The 25,817-nt window shown below is 44.6% G+C and overlaps 1 protein-coding gene across 3 annotated transcripts in view; it reads right to left on the reverse strand.

Moving 5' to 3' along the window:
- The window catches only part of PIAS2 (protein inhibitor of activated STAT 2), a 92,693-nt gene extending 89,138 nt beyond the window's left edge, over positions 1–3,555 (reverse strand). For all 3 annotated transcript variants that reach the window (XM_077463054.1, XM_077463053.1, XM_077463052.1), the window contains exon 1: positions 3,395–3,555. In XM_077463054.1, the coding sequence (XP_077319180.1) occupies positions 3,395–3,514 (120 nt within the window). In that variant the 5' untranslated portion in view covers positions 3,515–3,555. The remainder of the gene's footprint in view (positions 1–3,394) is intronic.
- Positions 3,556–25,817: the final 22,262 nt, after the last annotated feature.

A 25,817-nucleotide genomic window follows, 5' to 3' on the forward strand; every position in this document is an offset into this window, starting at 1 on the left:
AGTGGTTGTAAACCCATACAAACCACTTTGACCTACAGGTAAGCCTAGATTAAGGCTTACCTGTAGGTCCAAGAAATATCTCCTAAACCTACACGGTTTAGGAGATATTTACCTGAAGACAGCGGCGCGCAGGCGCACTGGGTAAGCCGCAGATTGCGGCGATAAGCTGCGAGTGTCGGCTCCCGTGCGCATGCGCGGGAGTGACATCGCTGCTCCGGCGAATCACAGCACTGGAGCAGCGAGACCTACCAAGAAGATGGACGCTCGGAACTACAGGGGACAGCGGTGACTTCGCTGGCTCCTGTGTCAGGTAACTGACACATAATGGACTACAATGCGATGCATAGTAGTCCATTATGCTTTACCTTTGCAGGGAATCAAAGAGCAAGTATACCCATCAGGGTTTACTTCCTCTTTAAAGGATCACGTACCAGTACGTGATTGTGCCCAGCCGTGCCATTCTGCCGACGTATATAGGCGTGAGGCGGCCCTTAAAGCGGAGGGCCGGTTATAAAAAAAAAAAAAAAAAAAAGTCAGCAGCTGCAAACACTGCAGCTGCTGACTTAATAAACACACTCACCTGTCCAGGGCGCCCGCGATGTCGGCCGCCCGAGGCCGACCCGTCCCTCGGCTCTCGGGTCCTGGCACCGCCATCCCTTGTAAGGGAAACAGGCAGCGGAGCCTTATGGCTTCACTGCCCGTTTCCTACTGCGCATGCGCGAGTCCCGCAGCTACTGCGCATGCGCGAGTCCCGCAGCGCTTTCTGAATGGGACGCGCTGTGTTCTGGAACACACAGTTCCCAGAACACAGCGCGACTCATTACCCAGAAGACGCCGCGACGAAGACAGAAGACAGAAGATCTCCGCGGAGGAGGAAGAGGAAGATTAGGAGAAAGTGCCTAGCAACAGGCATTTCTGGTAAGTAAAAAAAAAAAAATTTTTTTTTCATTTTTTTTTTTTTTAGATTTTTTGTAATTTTTAACATTTTTTTGTTTTTCAGGGTGGCCCTCCCCTTTAAGTGGTTAAGGAAAGATTAGAGGAAATATTCCCTCTTGATAAGAGATTAAAGGGGTCGTAAACCCTTGTGTATTTGGTGATGGGCACTGATGGGTGGCAGTGATGGGCAACACTTCTAAGTGGCACCGATTGACGGCGGGCGGCAAGCAGTTAAAGCCTGGATTCTTTCCTAAATGCACACAAGATAACTGGGTACTATCACTTATAGGTAAAGTTGATCCGGGGAAAATCCGATTGCCTCTCAGGGGATCAGGATGGAATTTTCACCTGCTGGAGCAAACTGGATCATGCTTTACTGGGGTTTTTTGCCTTCCTCTGTTTCAACTGTGTGTATAGGATTGGTTATATGGGATTGTATTTTTTATTTTTTTGCACTGGGTGTCTTTTTTCAACCTAACTATGTAACTCAATGAGTTACCACAGTACCCTGCTATTTCACCGAGAGCCACAAGGTGACAGCCTCAAAGAATGTCAGTTCTTGTAGTTCACAGGAAATCATATATATATTTTTTTTATTAACCACTTCAGCCCCAGAAGGTTTTATCCCCTTCCTGATCAGGCCATTTTTTTTGCAATGCACCGTTATTTTAACTGATGTGTGACACTGTACCCAAATAAAATTTTACGTTTCCCCCCCCCCTCCATATAGAGCTTTCTTTTGGTGGTATTTGATCACCTGTGCGATTTTTATTTTTTGTTTTTTTATTTTGTTATAAAAAAAATTAAACGGGCAATTTTTATCCGTCATTGATGTATGCTGATGAGGTGCCACTGATGGGCGGAAGTGATGGGCAGCTCTTCTAGGTGGCACTCTGATTGGCACCACTTGCGGGCATTGATAGGTGGCACTTGTGGGCACTGTCAGATGCCATAAATGAGGCATAATTGCCTCTTCTTTTTCGGGACCGATGTCCCTTTAAGATGAGCCAGTGATTGGCTTTTTTTTTTTCTCCTCCCCTGTCAGCGTGAGGAGAAAAAAAAAGAAAAAAAGAGCTTTTGTTTTGATCACGTGATCAGCTGTCAACTGGCTGACAGCCGATCACATGGATGAGGCGTTATTTTAACCGACGTGCGACGCTGTACCCAAATAAAATTTACGTCCCCCCCCCCCCCAAATAGAGCTTTCTTTTGGTGGTATTTGAGATTTTGATTTTTTGTTAAAAGAAAATGTAAAAAGACTGAATTAAAAAAAAATATATATATATATATATATTTTTTTTTATTTTGTTATAAAATTTTAAAACAGGTAATTTTTATCCATCATTGATGTACGCTGATGAGGCGGCACCGAGGGGCGACAGTGATGGGCACCGAGGGGCGACAGTGATGGGCACCGAGGGGCGACAGTGATGGGCACCGAGGGGCGACAGTGATGGGCACCGAGGGGCGACAGTGATGGGCAGCACTTCTAAGTGGCACCGATTGGCACCAGTGGTGGGCATTGATAGGTGGCACTTGTGGGCACTGTCAGATGCCATGCCTCTTCCGTTTCGGGACAGATGTCCCTTTAAGATGAGCCGGTGATCGTCTTTTTCTCCTCTGCTGTTCAGCGTGAGGAGAGAAAAAAAAGGCGATCATCGAGCTTTTGTTTTGATCACGTGATCAGCTGTCATTGGCTGACAGCTGATCACATGGTAAGGGGCCGGGACCGGCCCCTTACTTGGATCGGTGATCACGCGAGTCTCAGGGAGCGTGCACAGGGGAGGGCGTCATATGACGGCCTCCCGGGAATTTAGATCTGCACTGTGCCCGTCATTCGGCCGTAACACGGATGTCAAGTAGTTAAACAAAAAAAAATTTTAACAAAAAAAAAAAAAACCAAGAGGTGATCAAATACCATCAAAATAAAGCTCTATTTGTGGGGGATGATAAAAATGTCACGTGTGTACAGTATTGTATGACCGCGCAATTGTCGTTCAATGTGTGCCAGCGCTTAAAGCAGAAAATTGGTCTGGGCAGGAGAAAGGGGGTTTTGGTGCCCGGTAAGCGAGGTGTTAATGTGTGTTGGGGTTTAAAGGAGATGAGGCGGCAACCCTACTCCATATGGTGCCACAGATTACTACCACCCCCCCTTTGTGCTGCAGATTACCGCCCCCCCCCCCCAGCACTGTGACACAGTATCTCCCCTCCCCTCTGTCAGTAGAAGACAGTTACCCCTCCCCCTGTCACTGATTGCCCCCCCTCCCCCTCCGAACCAGACACCATGACAGCTCTCCCCTCCCCCTCAGTACACAGCAGACTCCCCTCCCCCCATGTCCCCGGTACTATCCCCGGGCCCGGAGAGAGGAAAGACGTCATCACCTCACACCATCACTGCACCACCAGCGGCGGCCGCCCTGCTACTCCCCCGGTGTGGCCGCCCCCTCCCCGCTCTCACCCTCAGCTCCTCGGGATCCGCCATCTTCTCCCGGTACCATTCCTGCGCTCGGCGGGGATCACGTGACCTTGGGGCTAAAAAAGCTCCGTGTGGGGGATGGGTTGCGCCGGGCACGCGCATAAGCGCGCTCCCGCTCGTCTAAGTCCCGCCCTCCAAAAAAAAAAAAATAACACGGCCACGTGACACCACCCCCCCTTCGATCAAATTCCCTGCCAGGCGGACGGCTGAGCGTGTGATCCAATCAGCTCCCCCGAGTAAAACAAACAAACAAAAAGGGCGGGAAAATGCCCCTCGGGCTGCAGGCAAGGCTGCTGGGGCATGAGGCAGATATGAGGCAGTGTGATAGAAAAGGCTAATCAAGAAACTGCACCCCCATTTTACCTCAGAGGGGTTACATATATTCAGATAAAGAGTACCTCGCATAACCAAAATCAGACACTTCTAACTATAAGGCATCATGCATAATAGAAAGCTTAAAAAAAACTGCTTTAGAAATGCTGGACAAAAAAAAAACTCTAAAGTTTTATATATTTTTTTCTGCCAGCATTTAGCAGTGTTTTGCCCAGTGTGTATGCCACGTTTAGCAGCTTCAGCATTAAAGAGCGGGGCTGCCGGTGTCCTTAACAACCACTGAATAGTGGAAGCAAGCCGCTGCATCCTTAACAACCGTTGAGTCATCACCTGCCAGTGAGATTCCCCGCTGACAGATGAATGTAAAAATTTTTTTCCAGCAATAAAAAAAGTGGCGTGGGGGTCACCCTCAATCCATACCAGGCCCTTTGGCTCATGCTCGGATAAGGGAGCCCCTCAGGTCCCCACTCACCGGATCCTTATACCCACAAGGGGCAGAAGTGCGTATCTGTTTCAAGCTACAGAGGGTGGTCTGTCTAGGGTAAAAAACGTCCACTTGTTCTTCTTCCTCTGATGCACGGAGACTGTGATAGGGCCGGTGTTAACGGGTCAGAATATCCTCAGGGAGATGAAAAAAAACACATAGTGTAGTAACTCCAGGTACCAGAAAGCTTGTATTAAAAAATTTAGCTTTATTTATTTATAAACTGGAATCCGGTATTAATAAAAAATTATATATAAAAAATATTTATAAAAACAACTGTCAAGTCTTGCAAGACCATAAACCAAATACCAAAAAAACACAAATTTACGAAATTTAAAACGAATATATCTCTAGTGTTCAGTGATGCTAGTAACCAACATAATAGAAAATACGCTTAACATGATTTTGAATAATCCCCATTGTATAAAATGGTTATATATATGTATATCTATTAAAGTGGTTGTAAACCCTTACAACCAACTTTGACCTACAGGTAAGCCTAGATTAAGGCTTACCTGTAGGTCCAAGAAATATCTCCTAAATCTACACGGTTTAGAAGATATTTGCCGAAAGACAGGCACTGCTGTCTACGGCGCATGAGCCGTAGACAGCGGCGCGCAGGCGCACTGAGCGCATCGTGGTCAACGGCAATATGCCGCGGGTGGCGGCTCCCGTGCGCATGTGCAGGAGTGACGTCATCGCGGATTCGCCGAATGACAGCAACGAGACCCACCGAGAAGATGGATGCGCCGGACTACAGGGGACAGCGGTGACTTCGCTGGCTCCTGTGTCAGGTAAGTGACACATAATGGGCTACTATGCGATGTATAGTAGTCCATTATGCTTTGCCTTTGCAGGGAATGAAAGAGGAAGTAAACTCATCAGGGTTTACTTCCTCTTTAAATCTTTAGTCCATTTAGAAAGGACGCAGGTTAGATATATATCAATCAATATCACATAAAATTATTTATCTGGATAACTGGATAATTCTGATATATCCAATTAATATTTGTTTATCTAGACATAGGTTAATTTCTTAGGCAGTTATAATCATGTTTATATGTTTTTCATAATACTAATTTGTTGCTAAAACACTTCTACTTATAATCACACTTCCATATATAATTTCTTTATGACAAAGTTCTTTCGATCATTAGATACTAAAATTATAATATCTCTTTTGTGACCTACAAATATCACATATAATTTGAATGACTTATAAAAGATCATAGGTACTTTTAAATATTTCTGACTTGCATATCCCTCTAACACCATGTTTTGAGATGGATTTTGAGCAGTCCAATAAATGTTTAGATAGCTTAGCTGTGTCCTCAAGTCCCTAAACATTCACACAATAGGTTTTGTTGGACAAGGTGTCAGCTATTGAATTTTGTCTTCATGGTTGTATATTGTCCAAACAGTCTTTACTTGAGAGCACAATGTTTTTTTTCTAGTTAAAGCGGGGTTCCACTCTAAAGTGGAACTTCCGCTGATCGGATCCCTCCCCCCCTCCGGTGTCACAATTGGCACCTTTCAGGGGGGAGGGGGATGGAGATACCTGTCAAAGACAGGTATTTACACCCACTTCCGGGCATAGACTCCCGTGGGAGTCTACGGCATTTCCTGTCCTGCCGCGCTGTCTGCTGGGACACACACGGGTCCCAGTGACAGCGCGGAGAATTTCTATTGCGCTGCGCGATTTGCGCATGCGCAGTAGGGAACCGGGAAGTGAAGCCGATTCACTTCACTTCCTGATTCCCTCACCTAGAATGGTGGCGGCAGCAGCCGAGGGCCGAGCGATCGATCGGCCTCGGCTGCCGGCATCGCTGGAACCCGGGACAGGTGAGTGTCCATTTATTAAAAGTCAGCAGCTGTAGTATTTATAGCTGCTGGCTTTTAATATTTTTTTTTGGTGGAATCCCTCTTTAACCACTTTCAGACCGGACCATTTTGCTGGTAAATGACCAGAGGTCTTTTTACACTTTGGCACTGCGCTGCTTTAACTGGTAATTGCGCGGTCATGCAATGTTGTACCCAAACAAAATTTGCGTCCTTTTCTTCCCACAAATAGAGCTTTCTTTTGATGGTATTTGATTGCCTCTGCGATTTTTATTTTTTGCGATATAAACGTAAAAAGACCGCAAATTTTGAAAAAAAATGATATTTTCTACTTTTTGTTATTAGAAAAATCCAATAAACTCAATTTTAGTCATACATTTAGGCCAAAATGTATTCAGCCACATGTCTTTGGTAAAAAAAAAGTCAATAATTGTATATTTATTGGTTTGCGCAAAAGTTGTCACATCTACAAACTAAGGTACGTTTTCTGGAATTTACGCAGCTTTTAGTTTACGACTGCCTATCTCATTTCTTGAGGTGCTAAAATGGCAGGGCAGTACAAAACCCCCCCAAATGACCCCATTTTGGAAAGTAGACCCCCTAAGGAAATTGATAAGAGGCATGTTGAGCCCATTGAATATTTTATTTTTTTGCCTCAAGCGATTGAATAATGACAAAAAAAAAATTTTTTTTTTTTTTTACACAAAGTTGTCACTAAATGATATATTGCTCACACATGCTATGGGCGTATGTGAAATAACACCCCAAAATAAATTCTGCTGCTTCTCCTGAGTACGGGGATACCACATATGTGGGACTTTTTGGGAGCCTAGCCGCGTACGGGGCCCCGAAAACCAAGCACCGCCTTCAGGCTTTCTAAGGGCGTAAATTTTTGAGTTCACTTCTCACTACCTATTACAGTTTTGAAGGCCATAAAATGCCAAGATGGCACAAAACCCCCACAAATGACCCCATTTTAGAAAGTAGACACCCCAAGCTATTTGCTGAGAGGCATGTTGAGTTCATGGAATATTTTATATTTTGCCACAAGTTGCGGGAAAATTACAAACTTTTTTTTTTTTTTTTTTTTTTTCACAAAGTTGTCACTAAATGATATATTGCTCACACATGCCATGGGCATATGTGAAATGACACCCCAAAATAAATTCTGCTGCTTCTCCTGAGTACGGGGATACCACATATGTGGGACTTTTTGGGAGCCTAGCCGCGTACGGGGCCCCGAAAACCAAGCACCGCCTTCAGGCTTTCTAAGGGCGTAAATATTTGACTTCACTCCTCACTACCTATTACAGTTTTGAAGGCCATAAAATGCCAAGATGGCACAAAACCCCCACAAATGACCCCATTTTAGAAAGTAGACACCCCAAGCTATTTGCTGAGAGGCATGTTGAGTCCATGGAATATTTTATATTTTGCCACAAGTTGCGGGAAAATTACAAACTTTTTTTTTTTTTTTCACAAAGTTGTCACTAAATGATATATTGCTCACGCATGCCATGGGCATATGTGAAATGACACCCCAAAATAAATTCTGCTGCTTCTCCTGAGTACGGGGATACCACATATGTGGGACTTTTTGGGAGCCTAGCCGCGTACGGGGCCCCGAAAACCAAGCACCGCCTTCAGGCTTTCTAAGGGCGTTACAGTTTTGAAGGCCATAAAATGCCAAGATGGCACAAACCCCCCCCAAATGACCCCATTTTGGAAAGTAGACACCCCTAAATTTAGGGGTACACTAGTGAGACTAGGTAATAAATGGCGGGTGCCCTGAAACTATAAAAAAATAACTAACCAACCAGCGTCACCTGTAACAGTTATATGGTGATCACTGGTGAAAGGGTTAACTAGGGGGCAATCAGGGGGCTTTATGCGGTAGTATATGGGGGTCCCTGGCGCTATAAAAAGCTGCGGCGAACCTAAATACCTACCTGCCTAACTAGCGTCACCTGTGACACTAATACAGCGATCAGAAAAACGATCGCTTATTAGGCTGGGTTCACACTGGAGCGATGCGGGAACGCCACGAATGCGCGGCGGGTTCCCGCATCGCATGCCTCCCGGCGGCAGTTCACACTGCCCTATGCGAACTGCTGGGAGTGTCAGTGAAATGTTACTGACACCCCCAGATCAGTTCGCATATCGCAGTGCGATCTGCAAACTCGGATCGCATGGTGTGAACACCCATGCGATCCGATTCTGCTGCGGGCCAAAAAAAGGGTCCCGTGCGAATTTGCGGTGGGTGCGGCGGGTGCGGCGGGTGCGGCGAATGGCTGAACTCGAATCGCACAGAGATCGGATGTGATTTGCACTGCAGTGCGGTGCGAATCACATCCGTTCTCAAACCGCTGCAATCTGAACCCAGCCTTAGTGACACTGGCGACGGGGGGTGATCACGGGGTTAAACCTTTATTGGGGGGGTTAGGGGGGTACCTTAGAACTAAAGGGGGCTAACCCTAACTGCCCTAACAGTTATTAGTCACAAATGACACCCGCCGGGTGATCAGGGGGTTAAACCTTTATTAGGTAATAAATGGCGGGTGCCCTGAAACTATAAAAAAATAACTAACCAACCAGCGTCACCTGTAACAGTTATATGGTGATCACTGGTGAAAGGGTTAACTAGGGGGCAATCAGGGGGCTTTATGCGGTAGTATATGGGGGTCCCTGGCGCTATAAAAAGCTGCGGCGAACCTAAATACCTACCTGCCTAACTAGCGTCACCTGTGACACTAATACGGCGATCAGAAAAATGATCGCTTATTAGGCTGGGTTCACACTGGAGCGATGCGGAAACGCCGCGAATCCGCGGCGGGTTCCCGCATCGCATGCCTCCCGGCGGCAGTTCACACTGCCCTATGCGAACTGCTGGGAGTGTCAGTGAAATGTTACTGACACCCCCAGATCAGTTCGCATATCGCAGTGCGATCTGCAAACTCGGATCGCATGGTGTGAACACCCATGCGATCCGATTCTGCTGCGGGCCAAAAAAAGGGTCCCGTGCGAATTTGCGGCGGGTGCGGCGGGTGTGGCGGGTGCGGCGTGTGCGGCGAATGGCTGAACTCGAATCGCACAGAGATCGGATGTGATTTGCACTGCAGTGCGGTGCGAATCACATTCGTTCTCATAAACCGCTGCAATGTGAACCCAGCCTTAGTGACACTGGCGACGGGGGGTGATCACGGGGTTAAACCTTTATTGGGGGGGTTAGGGGGGTACATTAGAACTAAAGGGGGCTAACTCTAACTGCCCTAACAGTTATTACAGTCACAAATGACACCAATGCAAAAAAAAAAAAAAAAAAAAAAAAATGACATTGGTGTCACTGTGACTGGGGGGCAGGGGTAATTGGGGGGGTGATCGGGGGGTAAAGGGGGGGTGTGAGTGTGCCTGGCATGTTCTACTGTGTGTGTAGAGTGTTGGTGCAACTCACCGATCCGCTCTCCTCCGTGTCGGAACGGAAAATACCGACACGGAGGAGAGAATACATCACTTCCTCTCCTGTGTTTACATTACAGGAGAGGAAGTGATGTCACGGGGGATTTCCATTCGTCGAGAGCGATCGCGAGGGGGTGGCCATGAATGAATGGCCGCCCCCTCATCCCGGATCGCTCTCGAAGAAATGCCGACCGCCGCAGGCACCGGGGGGGGGCCCGATCGGGCCCCCCACCCGCGGGCAGGCAGGGACTTATATATACGCCCATATGCCTGCCCGTGCCATTCTGCCGACGTATATCGTCGTGCGGCGGTCGGCAAGTGGTTAAGGGTTATTTCCATGTGATAAATACACGTCTTTTTGTTTGGTGACAAGAGTTATCATTGTTCCAGTCTCTTGTCTCAACACAGGGTTTGTAAAAGTTACAGATAACTAATCCCCTGAACATTTGGAAAAACAAAAAGTGTGAGATCATGTATTTTGCTTTAAAGGTCTCCAAAAGGGTAATAGTTCAATAATATCAAAATTATAGTTCATCCACTTTTTGAGGCCCACTGAAATCTCTCATCTCTGCCAGTGAATATTAAATGTATTTCTTCATGAATTCACAACAAGCAACATACCAATACTTCGCTGGTCCTTGTTTGGGCATATATAGTAATGTTCTTTTTTTTTATGCAGCTGAACAAAAAAGAGATTGATCAGTGGGAATGCCCACCATTAGAATACTGCCCTGCATCCACCCACTTCTAATGATGGGCATACGCCATTTTTTTTTTAACTGTGGTGATGAAATCATCTCCTACAGCGATGCAGTCGCTGATTTACGTATCGTGAGAGCAAACGCTGTTGCTGTCAAGGTAAATAAATCAGTGCTGCAGCTAAATTGCGCATCTGAAAAGCAAACAATAGTAACAATAAAACATTAACTCAATAAAACAACAACAATTTGTGCCATAAAAAAGAGTAAAAAATATATGCTGAAGCATGGGGTCAATCTGCCCCCCTAATGTTATGGCATATGCTCTTTTTTGTTTAACTGTAGTGGTGAAATCACATCCTACAGCGTTGGAGTTGCTGATTTATGTATCGCGAGCAAACGCTGTTGCTCTCAAGATGAATTAATCAGTTCTGCAGCTGAATGGCGTACCTGAAAATAAAATAATGGTTAACAATAAAACACAGTAAACAGTAAAGTATAAAAGAATTACATACCTGAAAAGCAAACATGATAAAACATAGTAACAATAAAACTTTGCCGTTAAAAAATACAGTAAAACAGAGCAGAACAATAGAGAGAGATTAGAGAAAGAATAACACTTTTTTGGGGCTTTTTTATTTTATATATATAGTTTTTCAGCTTTTTTTTAAATTTGATTTTTTTACACTTTTATTTGTAACTGTAACGGTTGTAATGGTTCCAGGTTTGGGTCTCCAAAAATGTGATGGCATCTAATACTCCACTAGTGTATGGTAGCAGTCAAAACATTCCCCGATGCTGAGACCAGGTTGGTCAGGACAGGAGGGACAGCAATAGCGGGTGTCATGCCTAAATCCGCGCTTGCTACAGACACGACATCTTCTTTGGGGTGATCGACTGGTAGGGGTACCAGGGAGGACATACGGAAAATGCCTCCCATGCAGCCAGTTCACTGCATTTACATTGGGAAGTTGGGCCACAGCACCGTCTGGAATTTAAGGAAGGGTCCAGTTTGTCCTGAAGCTTTGTATAGCACATAAGCGTTCAGCAGAGCCACTTGGAATAAGTATACAGACACTTTTTTGTACCAGTGTCTGGCCTTACGGGCAATTAAGTACGGCATCATCAACTGGTCGTTGCGGTCCACCCCTTCCACGTTAAGGTTGTATTCGATGACACAGAAGGGTTTCTTCACAACACCAGTCGCCGTTTGAATTTGGACCGTCGTGTCTGAGTGAAGGGAGGACAGAACGAAAACATTCTTATTCTCCCTCCACTTCACAGTGAGCAAATTATTACATCTCAAGTAGGCTCTTTCCCCCAGCCTAAGACGGGAATCTACAAGCTGTTGGGGGAAGCCCTGCCAATTAGATTGCATGGTGCCACATGCACCAATTCCATGATCAAACAAGTGATTAAAAAGTGGCACGCTTGTGTAATAATTGTCCACATACAAGTGATACCCCTTTTCGAATAAGGGTGACACCAAGTCCCACACAATCTTACCAACGCTCCCTATGTAGTCTGGGCAGTTCTCCGGCTCCACGTGACTATCTCTTTCCTTGTAAACCATAAAACTATATGTATAGCCTGTGGCCCTGTCACAGAGCTTATACATCTTGACCCTGTATCTGGCACGCTTGCTGGCAAGATACTGTTTGAATGACAAGCAGCCAGAAAACGTAATCAGGGATTCATCAATGCAGACAACTTGATCAAGAGTACACAAGGCTGCAAACTGTTGGTTTAAAGGGGAGGGCCACCCTGAAAAACAAAAAAATGTTAAAAATTACAAAAAATCTAAAAAAAAAAAAATGAAAAAATTTTTTTTTTTTTTACTTACCAGAAATGCCTGTTGCTAGGCACTTTATCCTAATCTTCCTCTTCCTCCTCCGCGGAGATCTTCTGTCTTCTCTCTTCGTCGCGGCGTCTTCTGGGTAATGAGTCGCGCTGTGTTCTGGGAACTGTGTGTTCCAGAACACAGCGCGTCCCATTCAGAAAGTGCTGCGGGACTCGCGCATGCGCAGTAGCTGCGGGACTCGCGCATGCGCAGTAGGAAACGGGCAGTGAAGCCATAAGGCTCCGCTGCCTGTTTCCCTTACAAGGGATGGCGGCGCCGGGACCCGAGAGCCGAGGGACGGGTCGGCCTCGGGCGGCCGACATCGCGGGCGCCCTGGACAGGTGAGTGTGTTTATTAAGTCAGCAGCTGCAGTGTTTGCAGCTGCTGACTTTTTTTTTTTTTTTTTATAACCGGCCCTCCGCTTTAAGTGGTTTTACGAGTTTGTAGAGCCGATCATATTCAGGTCATTTTTTCAAAAAGAACCAAAAACACTGCGCTATTCAAATGTGTAGACGGTATACAAACAGCAGCTAACACAACATCTAGGTGTACAAATGTGGCATAATAAATTTTGTGAAAAACAGTGTAGCGCTTATTTGTTTTTACCACATTACAATGTGACCAATGTAATCAGTGCATACATTAGACTGTGCAAACAAATAAATACATTTAAACACTCTTTGCTGTATATGATAATTAAAGCTAGAATGTCCAAACAAATATATGAAAAAATATATATCAAAAATAGGAAAACAACGTGAAAACAAGTGAAAAGTTCTCCAAATTTTCCAAATTTTCTGTGTATGATACGATGAAGTGAAAACAGTCCTACACCTTCTCCAAGGAATGATCGCACAATCACCGCGTGAACCCTCCACCACATAAAATGGGGGCTTACCAGATTTAATGGATCCTACTCAAAATTATATTTGGAGGATCATATATGCTTGTAGATATACATAGGCTTTTTCGGTGTTGTCCTTTTCTGGAAGACTTTCAAGTGTGGCTATTTCCTCTACAGTATGTCTCCATCCACATAAATCATCATAGGTAATGGGATAGATATAAAAGAAGAAAGCAGGGACCACAATAGTGTAACTCCGTTTTTCGTTTCAAGTAATTTAATAAAAAATTATCAAACTCATGTGTACAAAGAACATAAGCGCTTTTTCAATAAAATCTCAGGCTGCAGTGAAGGTTCATTTTATGTGGTGGAGGGTTCACGCGGTGATTGTGCGATCATTCCTTGGAGAAGGTGTAGGACTGTTTTCACTTCATCGTATCATACACAGAAAATTTGGAGAACTTTTCACTTGTTTTCACGTTGTTTTCCTATTTTTGACATATATTTTTTCATATATTTGTTTGGATATTCTAGCTTTAATTATCATATACAGCAAAGAGTGTTTAAATGTATTTATTTGTTTGCACAGTCTAATGTATGCACTGATTACATTGGTCACATTGTAATGTGGTAAAAACAAATAAGCGCTACACTGTTTTTCACAAAATTTATTATGCCATATTCAGGTCATTGTCAATGAAATTCATGAACCGCAAGATCTGCTCATAGCGTGTCCTGTTCAGGCAAGCAGAGAACACGGGCATATGGTGAATTGGGTCAGTGGACCAATATGACCACAACTCACTTTTTTTAATTATTCCCATGAAGAGGGATAGGCCCAGGAAGGCCTTAAATTTGGAGACCGTAAACTGTTAGTGTTCGCAGGGATCAGGCCTGACTCTGCGAATGCTGCAGTTATGTGTTTAGTGTTTTGTGAATGACAGTGATCGATTGATACTGCACTTGAGTGGGCTGGGCTGGGCTGGGCGGAGGGGCTAAATGCAGGTGCTAGGAGATATCTGGGCGGATCCCGCTAACACTGTGTTTTTAGGAACCCTAAACTACTGGGGACACTAGAATAGATCTGATCAGATCAGATATTGATCCGTTCAGACAATATACTAATAAGGGAGGCGTATGGTGCGTGCGTGGGTGTTAGCACTACTGGCACTATTCTGACACTGCCGGGGGGTGACACAGAGCCTGACTTACGCTAAAACCTAACTGATATCACCCGCCGGGTGATCAGGGGGTTATACCTTTATTTAGGTAATATATGGTGTGTACCCCGATGCTATAAATAAATAACTAACTAACCAGCGTCACCCATAACACTAATACAGTGATCACTGGTGACAGGGGAGTGATCAAAACCTTTATTGGGAGGGTTGGAGGGGTACCCTAAAGCTACCTGGGCCTACCACTAACTGCCCTAACGCTGATTAGTGTCATAAATTACACCAGTACAGTGATCAGAGAAAAATCTGACAACTGCACTGGGTGACACTGTGACAGAGAGTGAAGGGCAGGGCTCAAGACCTGTGGGAATGCATGGGAACGGAGTTCCTGTACTTTTTCCACAACAGGAACTTAGTTTCCGTTAGCAGCCGTGTCCTGCAAGACTTTGTAGTATGTGAGCTTTGTGGCAGGTGCTACACCAGCAGCTGCCGACACAGCTCGCAATAGTAAGTGCCGCACACCTGACCAATCAGGCATTGCCAGTAGGGGGCCCCATGACAGCTTCCGCTTCGATCTACCTGTCAATCACAGCTAGCTGATGGGTAGATCAGGTCCCTGCTGCTAAGAGATTGTATTTAGTCAGACCTCTCGTGATGCGCTGCTCCCCGCCGCCCCCCCCCCCCCCTGATTTTCTGTCTCCTCATCTCCCCCCCCCCCACCCCCAGTCTTCTGCATACTTGCTCTGTGTGTCCCACCGAATCCCTCCTCCTCTATCTTCAGTGCCATATGGTGAGAGAACCCAGAGGAGGAGCACAGCTATTCTGCTCACAGGACATGCAGGGAGAGAGGTGAGCTGAGGGAGGAACATCAGTTTGGGGTGGTAAGCTGAGCACAATACCTGGCAAAGTTTAATGCCAGGAGGGAAGTTTATGTGGAAATATGTGAAGGGTTGGAATAGCAGCGAGTGTGTGTTGGAGCCCTGCAGAGTTTGCAGCCCCCCAAGCTAACATACATCTCCTAAGCAGGAACACATCACTATCTCCCCAAGCATTCTGTCCAGATAATGTGCAGTTCATTTATGACCTTTCTGTTTAACCCTGTGTTATCCAAACTCTGTTCAAAGAAAAGTGTAAACTCACCACATAAACACTCTATATACAAAATAAAATTCCCCAATAAAGATCAGAACATCATGTTCACATTTGCATGGAAGCACAATTGAATGAATGCTGATTATTCAGAGAATTACCGTATTTATGTTTCTTGAGGATTGTTGTTTTTTATGTACTAACAGTTAAAGCGGAGGTCCACCCTAAAGTGGACCTTGCGCTCATCGGAACCCCCCCCCCCCCCCTCCGGTGCCACAATCCGCACCTTTCAGGGGGGAGGGGGGTGCAGTTACCTGGATAATCCAGGTAACTGCACCCACTTCCGGGATAGCTCTCTGCGGAAAGGGGCGTAACTTACGCCCCTTTCCGCAAGTGCCCGCCCCTTCCCGCAAGTGCCCCGCTGCCTGCTGGGAAACACACAGATCCCAGAGGCAGCGGGGACCGTCCTCATTGCGCAGCGCGGCTCGCGCATGCGCAGTAGGGAACCGGGAAATGAAGCCGAAAGGCTCCATTTCCTGATTCCCATACCCAAGATGTCAGCGGCAGCACTCGAGTGTCGATCTAGAGATCGGCTTCGGGTGCCGACATCGCGGGCGCGCTGGACAGGTAAGTGTCACTATTTTAAAAGTCAGCAGCTGCAGTATTTGTAGCTGCTGGCTTTAAAAAAAAAAAAAAAAACGCGGAGTCCCGGTGGACTCCCGCTTTAAGCTTCATACACACAATATGAAAATTGGATGAAAAATATCACTTTTGAAGCGTTCGTGCATATGAGCGTATCTTTTTTTTTTGGTGGGGGAGTGGATCTTGGGTGGGAGTTCCCACACTTTTTTCCCTAGGACTTGACCCCTGGTGAAGGGGTTAACTGGCGGAGCGATCGGGGGGTAACAAGTGTACCTGCGTGTACTGGTGTCAGTGTAGTGTTGGTGCAACTTACTGTGAGATGTTCTCCCTCCTCTCTCTGGAAAGAAAAGGATTCCACGAGGGGAGATGACATCACTTCCCCTGCCTGTGTTTACACTTACAGTCAGGGGAAGGATTTCATTTGCCAGAATCGATCAGCAGGTCCAGGCCATAAATCATTGGCCTGGACCTGAAGATTGATCAGTTCTGAAACTAATCCGATGGTCGTGAGCATGGGAAGGGGGGGTGTGCGGGCGCGCCCCGTACAGGTATGGGATTTTGCGTAGCGGTGCCATTGTGCCACAGTAAATGTACACGACACGGTCGGCAAGTGGCAAGTGGTTAATTAGAATGGTGGAGCCTGCACCCGATCATATGGACGGATCAGCCTCAGGGGGCCGAAATCACGGGCTCCCTGGACAGGTAAGTGTCCTTATTAAAAGTCAGCAGCTACGGTGTTTGTAGCTGCTGACTTTAAAAAAAAAAAAAATTTGTGGTTGGAACACTGCTTTAAGGACGCGGCCAACATCCCGGCCTGCTCCATAAAGAGGTTGTAAACCTCCCTATATTACTTGTATCAATAGGTAAGCCTAGAATAAGGCTCACAATAAGAGAAAATTCTTGTGGATGGACTTTTTTTCACTTATTAATTTATTTACTTATTTGAATTAGTCACATTTGTGGTCACAAGTGGTGCCTATATCTTATGTTGGATTCTCATTCCAGAGGATTTTTAGCATACGTTGTTAGTCACGTTTTTTACTCTACAGGTCTGGAGTAATTTATATACATACATTATTAAGTTTTGCACTATTGTTTTTAGTCCCAAATTTATACGTTTTTCGAGATATTTGATTGGTGTTTAATTTTTACCTTATGATATTAATGTTTTTCACTAATTATCACTGTTGTCTGTTTAAAGCAAGTACAGTTGGTGGGGGGGAGTGTGGCCCCAATCAGCGAGGCTATCACTTATCATCACCCCATAACGGGTTAGTACAGTGCTTATAATTTTTCAGTTTTATTTAAGTTTTGTATTTTTGGTACAGAATAGAACGGCAGCTTTCATTAATTTAATCTTTCACAAGATTATTCATAATTCATACTGTAGCGCAGTTTCTTCCCCAACCTTAAGACTAGAATAAGGCTTACCTATAGGTACTGTTAATATCTCCTAAACGTGAGCCTTTTAGGAGATATTTACTATATAATGTCATCGGCGCATGCACTCTGAAGGAACAGCTGCCCGTGCCGTTCCTTCAGAAGTCAGTGCCGTTACCGCACATCCGCGGGAGTGACGTCGCGCGGCTCTGGCCAGTGAGCATACGTCCAGTGTGCATGAGGCCTAAGGTCCCACTCAAACCTCAGCGTTTTTTAGCTTAAGGCTGCATTCACACCGGAGCATTTTCAGCTCACAAAATGCTCGTAAAACGCCCAAAAAATGCCCAACAAGCAAAATCCCATTCATTTCAATGGCACCTGTTCACATCTGAGTGTTTTGTCATCAATTATCCTCAATTATCCTCTATGGTGGTGGTTCACATCCATAGCCCCCAACTCCCCCTGATTTCAAGGGACTGTCCCTTTTTTTTGAAAACTGTCCCTCATTCCTCCTCATTTATCCCTCATGTTTGGTCTGATTTATATAGACGTAAATAAAATGCACTATTTATCTATCCAAAAGTGGTTCCCAGTGCTAACCCTTTCATCCAGATTCTAAATTGCTGCATTTGTAAATACCAAAAGCCAATATAAAGGAATAGTAGTGGTAAAAAAAAAAAAAAAACTTTTGTGGGTTTAACCAATCATTATTTTTGTATAATTCTCCTTTAACAACTTGCCTACTGGGCACTTAAACCCCCCTCCTGCCCAGACCAATTTTCAGCTTTCGATGCTCTCACACTTTGAATTACAATTACTCAGTCATACAACACTGTACCCAAATTAAATTTTTGTCCTTTTTTTCCCACAAATAGAGCTTTCTTTTGGTGGTATTTGATCACCTCTGGGTTTTTTATTTTTTGTGCTATAAATGAAAAAATAACGAACATTTTGAAAAAAAAACACATTTTCTTTGTTTCTGTGATAAAATTTTGCAAATTAATAATTTTTCTTCATACATTTTGGCCACAATTTATACTGCAACATATCTTTGGTAAAAATAACCCAAATTAGTGGATATTATTTGGTCTTTGTGAAAGTTGTGGTGTGAATCATACAAAATTGATCACATCTGATGTACTGGTGGCCGATCTAATTTCTTGTGACCCGAACAAGCCAGGAAAGTACAAATACCCCCCAAATGACCCATTTTTTGAAAGTAGACATTCCAAGGTATTTAGTAAGAGGAATGGTGAGCTTTTTGATGTTGTAATTTTTTCCCACAATTCTTTGCAAAATGAAGATTTTGTTTTTTAAATTTAAATTTTTTCCACAAAATTGTCATTGTAATAGATTATTTCTCTCACAAGGCATGTGTATACCACAAATAATGCCCCAAAATAAATTCTGCTACTCCTCCTGAGTATTACGATATCACATGTGTGGGACTTTTCCACAGCCTGGCCACATAGAGAGGCCCAACATGCAGGGAGCGCCATCACATGTTCTAGGAGCATAAATTACACATCTAACTTGTTGACTACCTATTACAGTTTTGAAGGCCCTGGAGCACCAGGACAATGACACGTGACACCGACGTGGCACTGATGACAGATGGCACTGATACGTGGCACTGATGACAGATGCCAATAATACGTGGCACTGATGACACGTGACACTAGGGCAGCACAGTGGTGTAGTGGTTAGCACTTTCACCTAGCAGCAATAGGGTTGCTGGTTCAAATCCCGACCACGACACTATCTGCCTGGAGTTTGCATGTTCTCCCTGTGCCTGCGTGGGTTTCCTCCCACACTCCAAAGACATGCTGGTAGGTTAATTACACCCTGTCCAAAAAAAATTGGCCATAATATGTGTATGTGTATGTCAATGTTGTAAGTGTGTCGTGACTCTACAGGTTATAGGACCGAATAAAAAAGCTGCAGATGGACACCAGTGGCAAGAAAAGCGCCCAGAGGCGATTCAGTTCATATAGGTAGCGCTATACAAGTCATTCATTCATTCACAGATGGCACTAATATGTGGCACTGATGACACATGGCAATAATACGTGGCACTGATGACACGTGACACTGATGACAGATGGCACTGATACCTGGCATTGATGACACATGACACTGATAACAGATGGCACGTGACACTGACAGGTGGCACTGATACGTGGCACTGATGACTGATGGTGCTAATATTTGGCACTGATGACACGTGACACTGATATTGCACTGATGACAGAAGGCACTATGTGGCACTGATGACAGTTGGAACTATGTGGCACTGATGACATGTGGCACTGGGGACAAATGGCACTGACAGGTGGCAGTGGGAACAGGTGGCAGTGGGGACTGATGGGCACTGTATTTTCATTTTTTTTTTACACAGACCGCTGCATCTCTGCAGAGGTTAATCTCTCCCTCCTCACACGCTGTCTGTGTGAGGAGGGAGAGCCAGCGATGAGAGATGATCTCATATGTTTACATATGAGATCATCTCTCATTGGGCACGCCGATCACGCTGTAAATGGCCGCTGTGATTGGCAGTTTACAGCGATCTGTGACTGGCTGTGTCCGGGGGACACGGCCAGCACAGAACTTCCCCGATCCGCACCTGTGGCGGTGCGCAGAGGGGAAGTTAAAGGGAGGACGTCCAGGGACGGCCTCCCGACAGTTAGCGTCTTTTGGCTATAGCGCGGGCGCGAAGTGGTTAAGGGGGCGTTGCAAGGTTTGTGTCCGAAGCCTACATGCTTTTGCTAATAGGTGTCCCTCAGTCTCATCTTAGAAAGTTGGGGGGTATGCACATCTCATTTCCAAAATGCATGAAGCTTAGATAAGTTTTGGAGCTACTTATGTAGCTCGATTCATAACGATCGGTGTGTTTTTGAAGCAGCTGAAAGCAGAAACACATGGCAACAAATGAAGTAACAGTTTTCTCTCTTGGCTAATACAAAAACATTAAAGCTCTAAAACGATTGAAAAATACTGTACAAAAACACACATACAAACTCGCAACAAAACACCCAAAAAAACTTACAAAAACGCAATGGAGCCTTATGCAAAAATAATTTTTGAGGAACTTTTTCGGTATCGGAAAGAGAAACCTTCTCATAAATCATCCAAAAAAAATTAATATTTATAAATGACATGGCGCTTTTAAAAACATATATTGTATCCCATATGTTGATTTTTATATTTTTAATTTTAACTAAATGTGGGTTTTAGGAAACAGATTGCAAATCCTTCTTGATTTTAAATAAAACCTCTTTAATTTTGTCAAACCCTCATCTTCTGCCAATACCTTCCAAGCCTGCAAGGTCTGGCCCTCAAATCCTAAAATAAGCCTTCCTTTACATGAAGGTTTATTTGGTGGCCTGAGCACACGGTCGGAGATTCCGACAACCAAATCCATCGGAGTAATTCCGACGGATTAATTCCGGAAGAGGTCCGGAAGTGATGTTGCATACACACGGTCGGACAAAGTTGTCGAAAATGCGATTGTACATAACGTGATGACGTTATTTCGTTACAACGGGACTACGTTCAGGCTAGTAGCCAATAGCTTTGGTCTAGGAATTTGATCTGAGCATGCGTGGCACTTTGTCCGTAGGAGTAGGCTACACATGATCGGAGTATGTCCGATCGGAGCATTTTGTCGGAAAATCTTACCGGCAAGTTGGAAAAGTTGGTCCGTCGGATATTCCGATGGAAACAGTCCAATGGAGACCACACATAGTCGGAATATCCGACAAAACGGTCTGATAGGACACATTCCGTCGGAATCTCCGACCGTGTGTACAAGGGCTGAGGATCAGGTTATCCCTAGTTTGATGGATATTTGAATATGGCACTAGTAAAGCCTAGTACACACAGGCCGAATGTCAGGCAACATTGGCTGGTTCAATAAAAACCCACCAACATTTGGCCAGTGTGTATGATAGCCGGTCTGACAGAAGCCAGGCTTTTGGCCAGCTTCTGTCAGACAAGCATGCTGGAAAACCAATGGCTGAGAGCGCTGACCGGAGTGTTCTGGTTGAACACAAAAGAACAGCAGGGGAGATAGCTGCACTAACGTTGAATCGTTAGTGCAGCGGCTCAGAACAGAGCTGTTAAAAAATAATGGTGTTTACCAGGCTTAGGTCTTCCTTCTTGTCTTTTGGAAGTTCCTCATTGCAAACATTAGTCTGTTGGGCTGGGGTGGAGTCCATAACACCTTATCAGTGCAAGGGACTTTGGAAAGAATCATGCCTCCTGAAGCATGGGTCACTGCCCAGATTCAGTTGGACAAAGCCACAACGGAGCATACATCAACAATCAGGAAGGAACCAAAAATCTTGCTGGAGCAAAGCAGGTAGGTCAAATCTTGTTGTTACGGCAACACCCCTGCTAACCCGAGGCGCCAGCCAGTTTACACCAGAACTTCTGATGCTAGACTGACAAAGGCAGAAGATGATAATTAAGCAGGGCTGGTGCAAGGATTTTTGACACCCTAGGTCAGCGATGGCGAACCTTGGCACCCCAGATGTTTTGGAACTACATTTCCCATGATGCTCAACTACACTGCAGAGTGCATGAGCATCATGGAAAATGTAGTTCCAAAACATCTGGGGTGCCATGGTTCACCATCACTGCCCTAGGTGAAGCCTCATTTTGCTGCCCCTCCATTGGCCCCACCCCTGACCCCACCTTTTTAATGAAGTGCCCATCAAATGCAGCCTCACCAGCGCCCATCAAATGCAGCCTATGAGTGCCCTTCATTGAATGTTTGCTTGCTTCCATTAATTTGGGAGTTGGGACACAGACACAGTCCTCCTTGTGAACTGAGCGGTGGCAGAGAGAAGAGAGTAGGAACACCAGTGGCCGGGTGCCCTAGGCTGCAGTGCGCCCTAGACGGTTGTCTTGTTTGTCTAGTGGTAGCACCGGCCCTGGAGGTAAGGTTCAATCAGAGGTAATGAGGCAGATGGCAGACAAGAAAGCAGTCAGGTCAACAATGAAAAAGACAGTAAGTATTATTGCTCTGTTATACAAAGCAGAGTAGCCAACAAGAAGATACAGCACCAGCACGCCCAACAAGGAGGGAAACATGGAGGACAAGACACTACACTACACTCACACTACACTCACACTACAACGTTCCCCTGCTCACATTTGACACCCAACACGGGGCTACGCCTACTGCATACACATGAGGACCACCTCTAAAGAGACCATGGCAATAGTTAGCTAGTTAGAACTTGTCCAGGCTTGCCCAGCAATAGTCCACGTGACTGCACATGTTTGCTTCCTGATTGGATCCTGCATGAGGTTCCAACACCAGATTGGCATTAGGTGTATATAGCAACAGGACCCAGGAACAATGCACAGATGCTCCACGGGCATTGCTACCAGACACTATGGCCATTCACCAGCTTCTGAGGAAACAGGTCCCTACAATCTGCGATATCGGAGCTCGGTATCAACTGGTCTACTGATTAGCTCTTTGCCATTTTGGCACCCAAGAGGAATTCAGAGTTATCTATCCCACCTGCAAGAGGCGCCTGGCTACCCTGATTCCTCGGGCTCGTTGCCACATGTGCGACACATCTCTGTTCCAGTGTTTCTTTGAGGAAGAACCCTTTGGTGAGCTTGGCCTTGATGACCTTCCTAAGGCTACCACTGCTGCCAGAGACGCCACCTCAGTTGAACCTCTGGTAAAGTGAAGCACTGACCAGTTAACAGGGATGGTCTCCTCCCGCTGCTTCTGGGGTTGAGCTGCCAGGCCTGCCCTGCTTCTGCAGAGTCTACAACCCCTTGGAATGAAGATCAGGGTTCCCATGAGCTCCTGTTGGATGAACTGCTACCCCCCGCTGATCCCTAGCCCACCAACAGCAGATTGTCCAGACAGCACCAGCTCGAGCCTCCTGAATTCTCTTCTTCTTGACACCTCCACTGTTCGACTACTCCCTGGCTAATGAGGCCCTGATGGTTATGCAAACCATGCATTCCTGAGACCAGCCTAGGGGTGTCTCTTATAGTCGACCTAGAGGAGGACCTGCTACCACCCCTAGAGCCATGCATGCCCTGTCCTCATCCCCCTTCTACTGACCCAGTAACGGTGGAGAGAAATGGGCATAAATATGGCCAATTGACGCATACCTACCTCAGACTCAGATAACCTGATTATCTCAGCTACAACTCTACATGGAACATTATATTTTGCGGACGTATGGACAAGTGTTCCCCTACGTCCCTGACAACTATTTCTGTAGCTTATGAAGGAAAGACCCAAACTGTATAGTAGAGCTGTTTAGGAAAAACTCAATGTTCCTGAATACCGGAGAAGCTTCAGGCAACAGAATGCTGTCAGAAAACTGCTGCTCTCCCAATCCAGTCTTTGTTGTTGACATGAGTGAAAGCCTCAGCCTGTATTGCTCTACAAGCCACGCCCTCCAATGCGTTTCACCCTGCCCACTGAGCCTTAGTCATAGAGGTCTAAAGTGAGAACCCACCACAGGGTAGGCCTCTCATGTGACCCTTGCTTGGTGCTTAATGAGGAGGGAACCACCCCAACACTCTACAACCTGCCCCTGCTCACAGATGTCCTGAAGATAAAAGACTTTCTGTTTCCTTCAATGGTTGAGAAAGAAAATAGGATTTTTGTGCTCAAAGTAAAATCCTTTTCTTGGCCTCCATTAAGGGAAAATGGTCCCATCCCTCCGCTTTGCTGCAAAACAGAGGCTTATAGTTTCATAGTTAGTAAGGTTGAATAAAGACACCAGTCCATCCTGTTCAACCTGAGTGAGTAAGGCTTGATGGTAGTGTGAGGGGTTACCCCGGGCTAGACTACTGTGTTTGCCAGTCCAGTATCTAATCCTCCATCCTCCTTTAGGCAGTAGTATAACCTGAAGATTAAACCTGCTGGCGCCGATGGCATGCAGATATGCGGTCTCTTGGCGGGTGGGCCTTGGTGCCAAGCAGCCGCATATTTGTGTACCATATTGAGCACAAAGCTTTGCAGAGAACACATGCCCTGCACACTCCCGGCACGTTTACTGCCAGCTAATGGAAAGTTCCCGATCGCTGCTTGGGATCGAGAGCTTTCGATCACGTGATCATAGACCAGTGTTGCCAACCTACCAGATTGAAATTTACTGACACAACACCCAAAATTTAATGGCATTTCCAAACGTTACAAAATTACAGTTTTGAGTTCAGTATTTTGTGTCAGAGAATACCAATCAGTTGTTTGGCTAATAGAAATGTGCATGCACAAAGATGCTTGGCTAATAGAAATGCGCGTGCGTGCATTAATCTCCGCAAAACAGCTATCAGGAATGTGCATGCGTACATAAATGCTTGCATGCGAACAAGCGCGCACACAATGTATATTGGCACCAGACCGTCTATTTAAGGATGCTTTCACCTGTGCTTAAATGCTGACTGGTCTTCAGCTGTTACCTGTGTCCTGTGTACCTCCAGTATGTCCCCTTGATTACTGACCCGGCTTACCCGCGACCTGATCTCGGATCCTGCTTCTAAACATGTGCAATTCTGAATTCGTTTTTCAAAGAAATTTGACAAATTCATTAATTTGGAAATATTCAAATTAACGAAAACCCGATTAACAAAATTTTCTGAAATTTTGAAAATGTGAAAATTCGAAAAAATGAAAATCCAAAATTCGAAAGAACGAAAATCTGGAAATTTGAAAATCCAAAATTCGAAAATCCGAAATGTGAAAATCCAAAAGAACGAAAATCTTCAATTCAAAAATCGGAAATTTCGAAAATCTGAGAATTCGAAAAATAAGAACGAAAATCCTAAAATTTCAAAACCCAAAAATCACAAATAACTAATTATCTAATAATAACTATTACTAATTATTAAATTATAGGTCTTGGAATTTTGTTTCACTTGTTATTAAACATAACGAATATGAATTTATCCAAAGTTACAAATCATCCAAAATGTTTCACTTGTTAGTAAACGTAATGAATTTTGAATTTATCCGAAGTTACAAATCATCCAAAATAACGAATGCCACATCTAAACAAATGGAACATAACATAATAAGAAGAAGAATAATAAAAATAATAATTGTAAAAAAATTATTATTTATTATTAATTTGTTACGTTAATTTGTTTAGATGCGGCATTCATTATTACGGATAATTCGTAACTTCGGATAAATGTGTATATATTACGTAGTGAACGTAACGAATATGCATTTATTCAGAGTTACAAATTTAGTTATTATTAGTTAGTTAATTATTACATTAAATGAAATTATTTTGGATTTTTTTAATCTTTTACTTTTCAGGTTTTTGGATTTTCATTCTTATTTTCGGATTTTGATTCTTTCGAACTTTCTGAATTTTGCTCCTGTTTTCTAATTTTTCAGATTTTCGGCCTTATTTTTGGATTTTTGAATTTTTGTTCTTATTTTCGGGATATTCGAATTTTAGAAATTTTGGATTTTTACGAATTTAATTGAAATAATGAATTTCGATCTTAATGAATGACCCGGAAAAAAAAAGCAATGAATGAAACGAAAATGAAAACGAACAAATTTTTTTGAGAGTGCACATGTCTACCTGCTTCTGTCTTGTTGCTAGTTGGTGACCCGGCTCGTAC

This window comes from Lithobates pipiens, unplaced genomic scaffold (genome assembly GCF_037356315.1).
Source record: "Lithobates pipiens isolate NorthernLeopardFrog02 unplaced genomic scaffold, aLitPip1_a1.2 Scaffold_3, whole genome shotgun sequence".
NCBI lineage: Eukaryota > Metazoa > Chordata > Amphibia > Anura > Ranidae > Lithobates > Lithobates pipiens.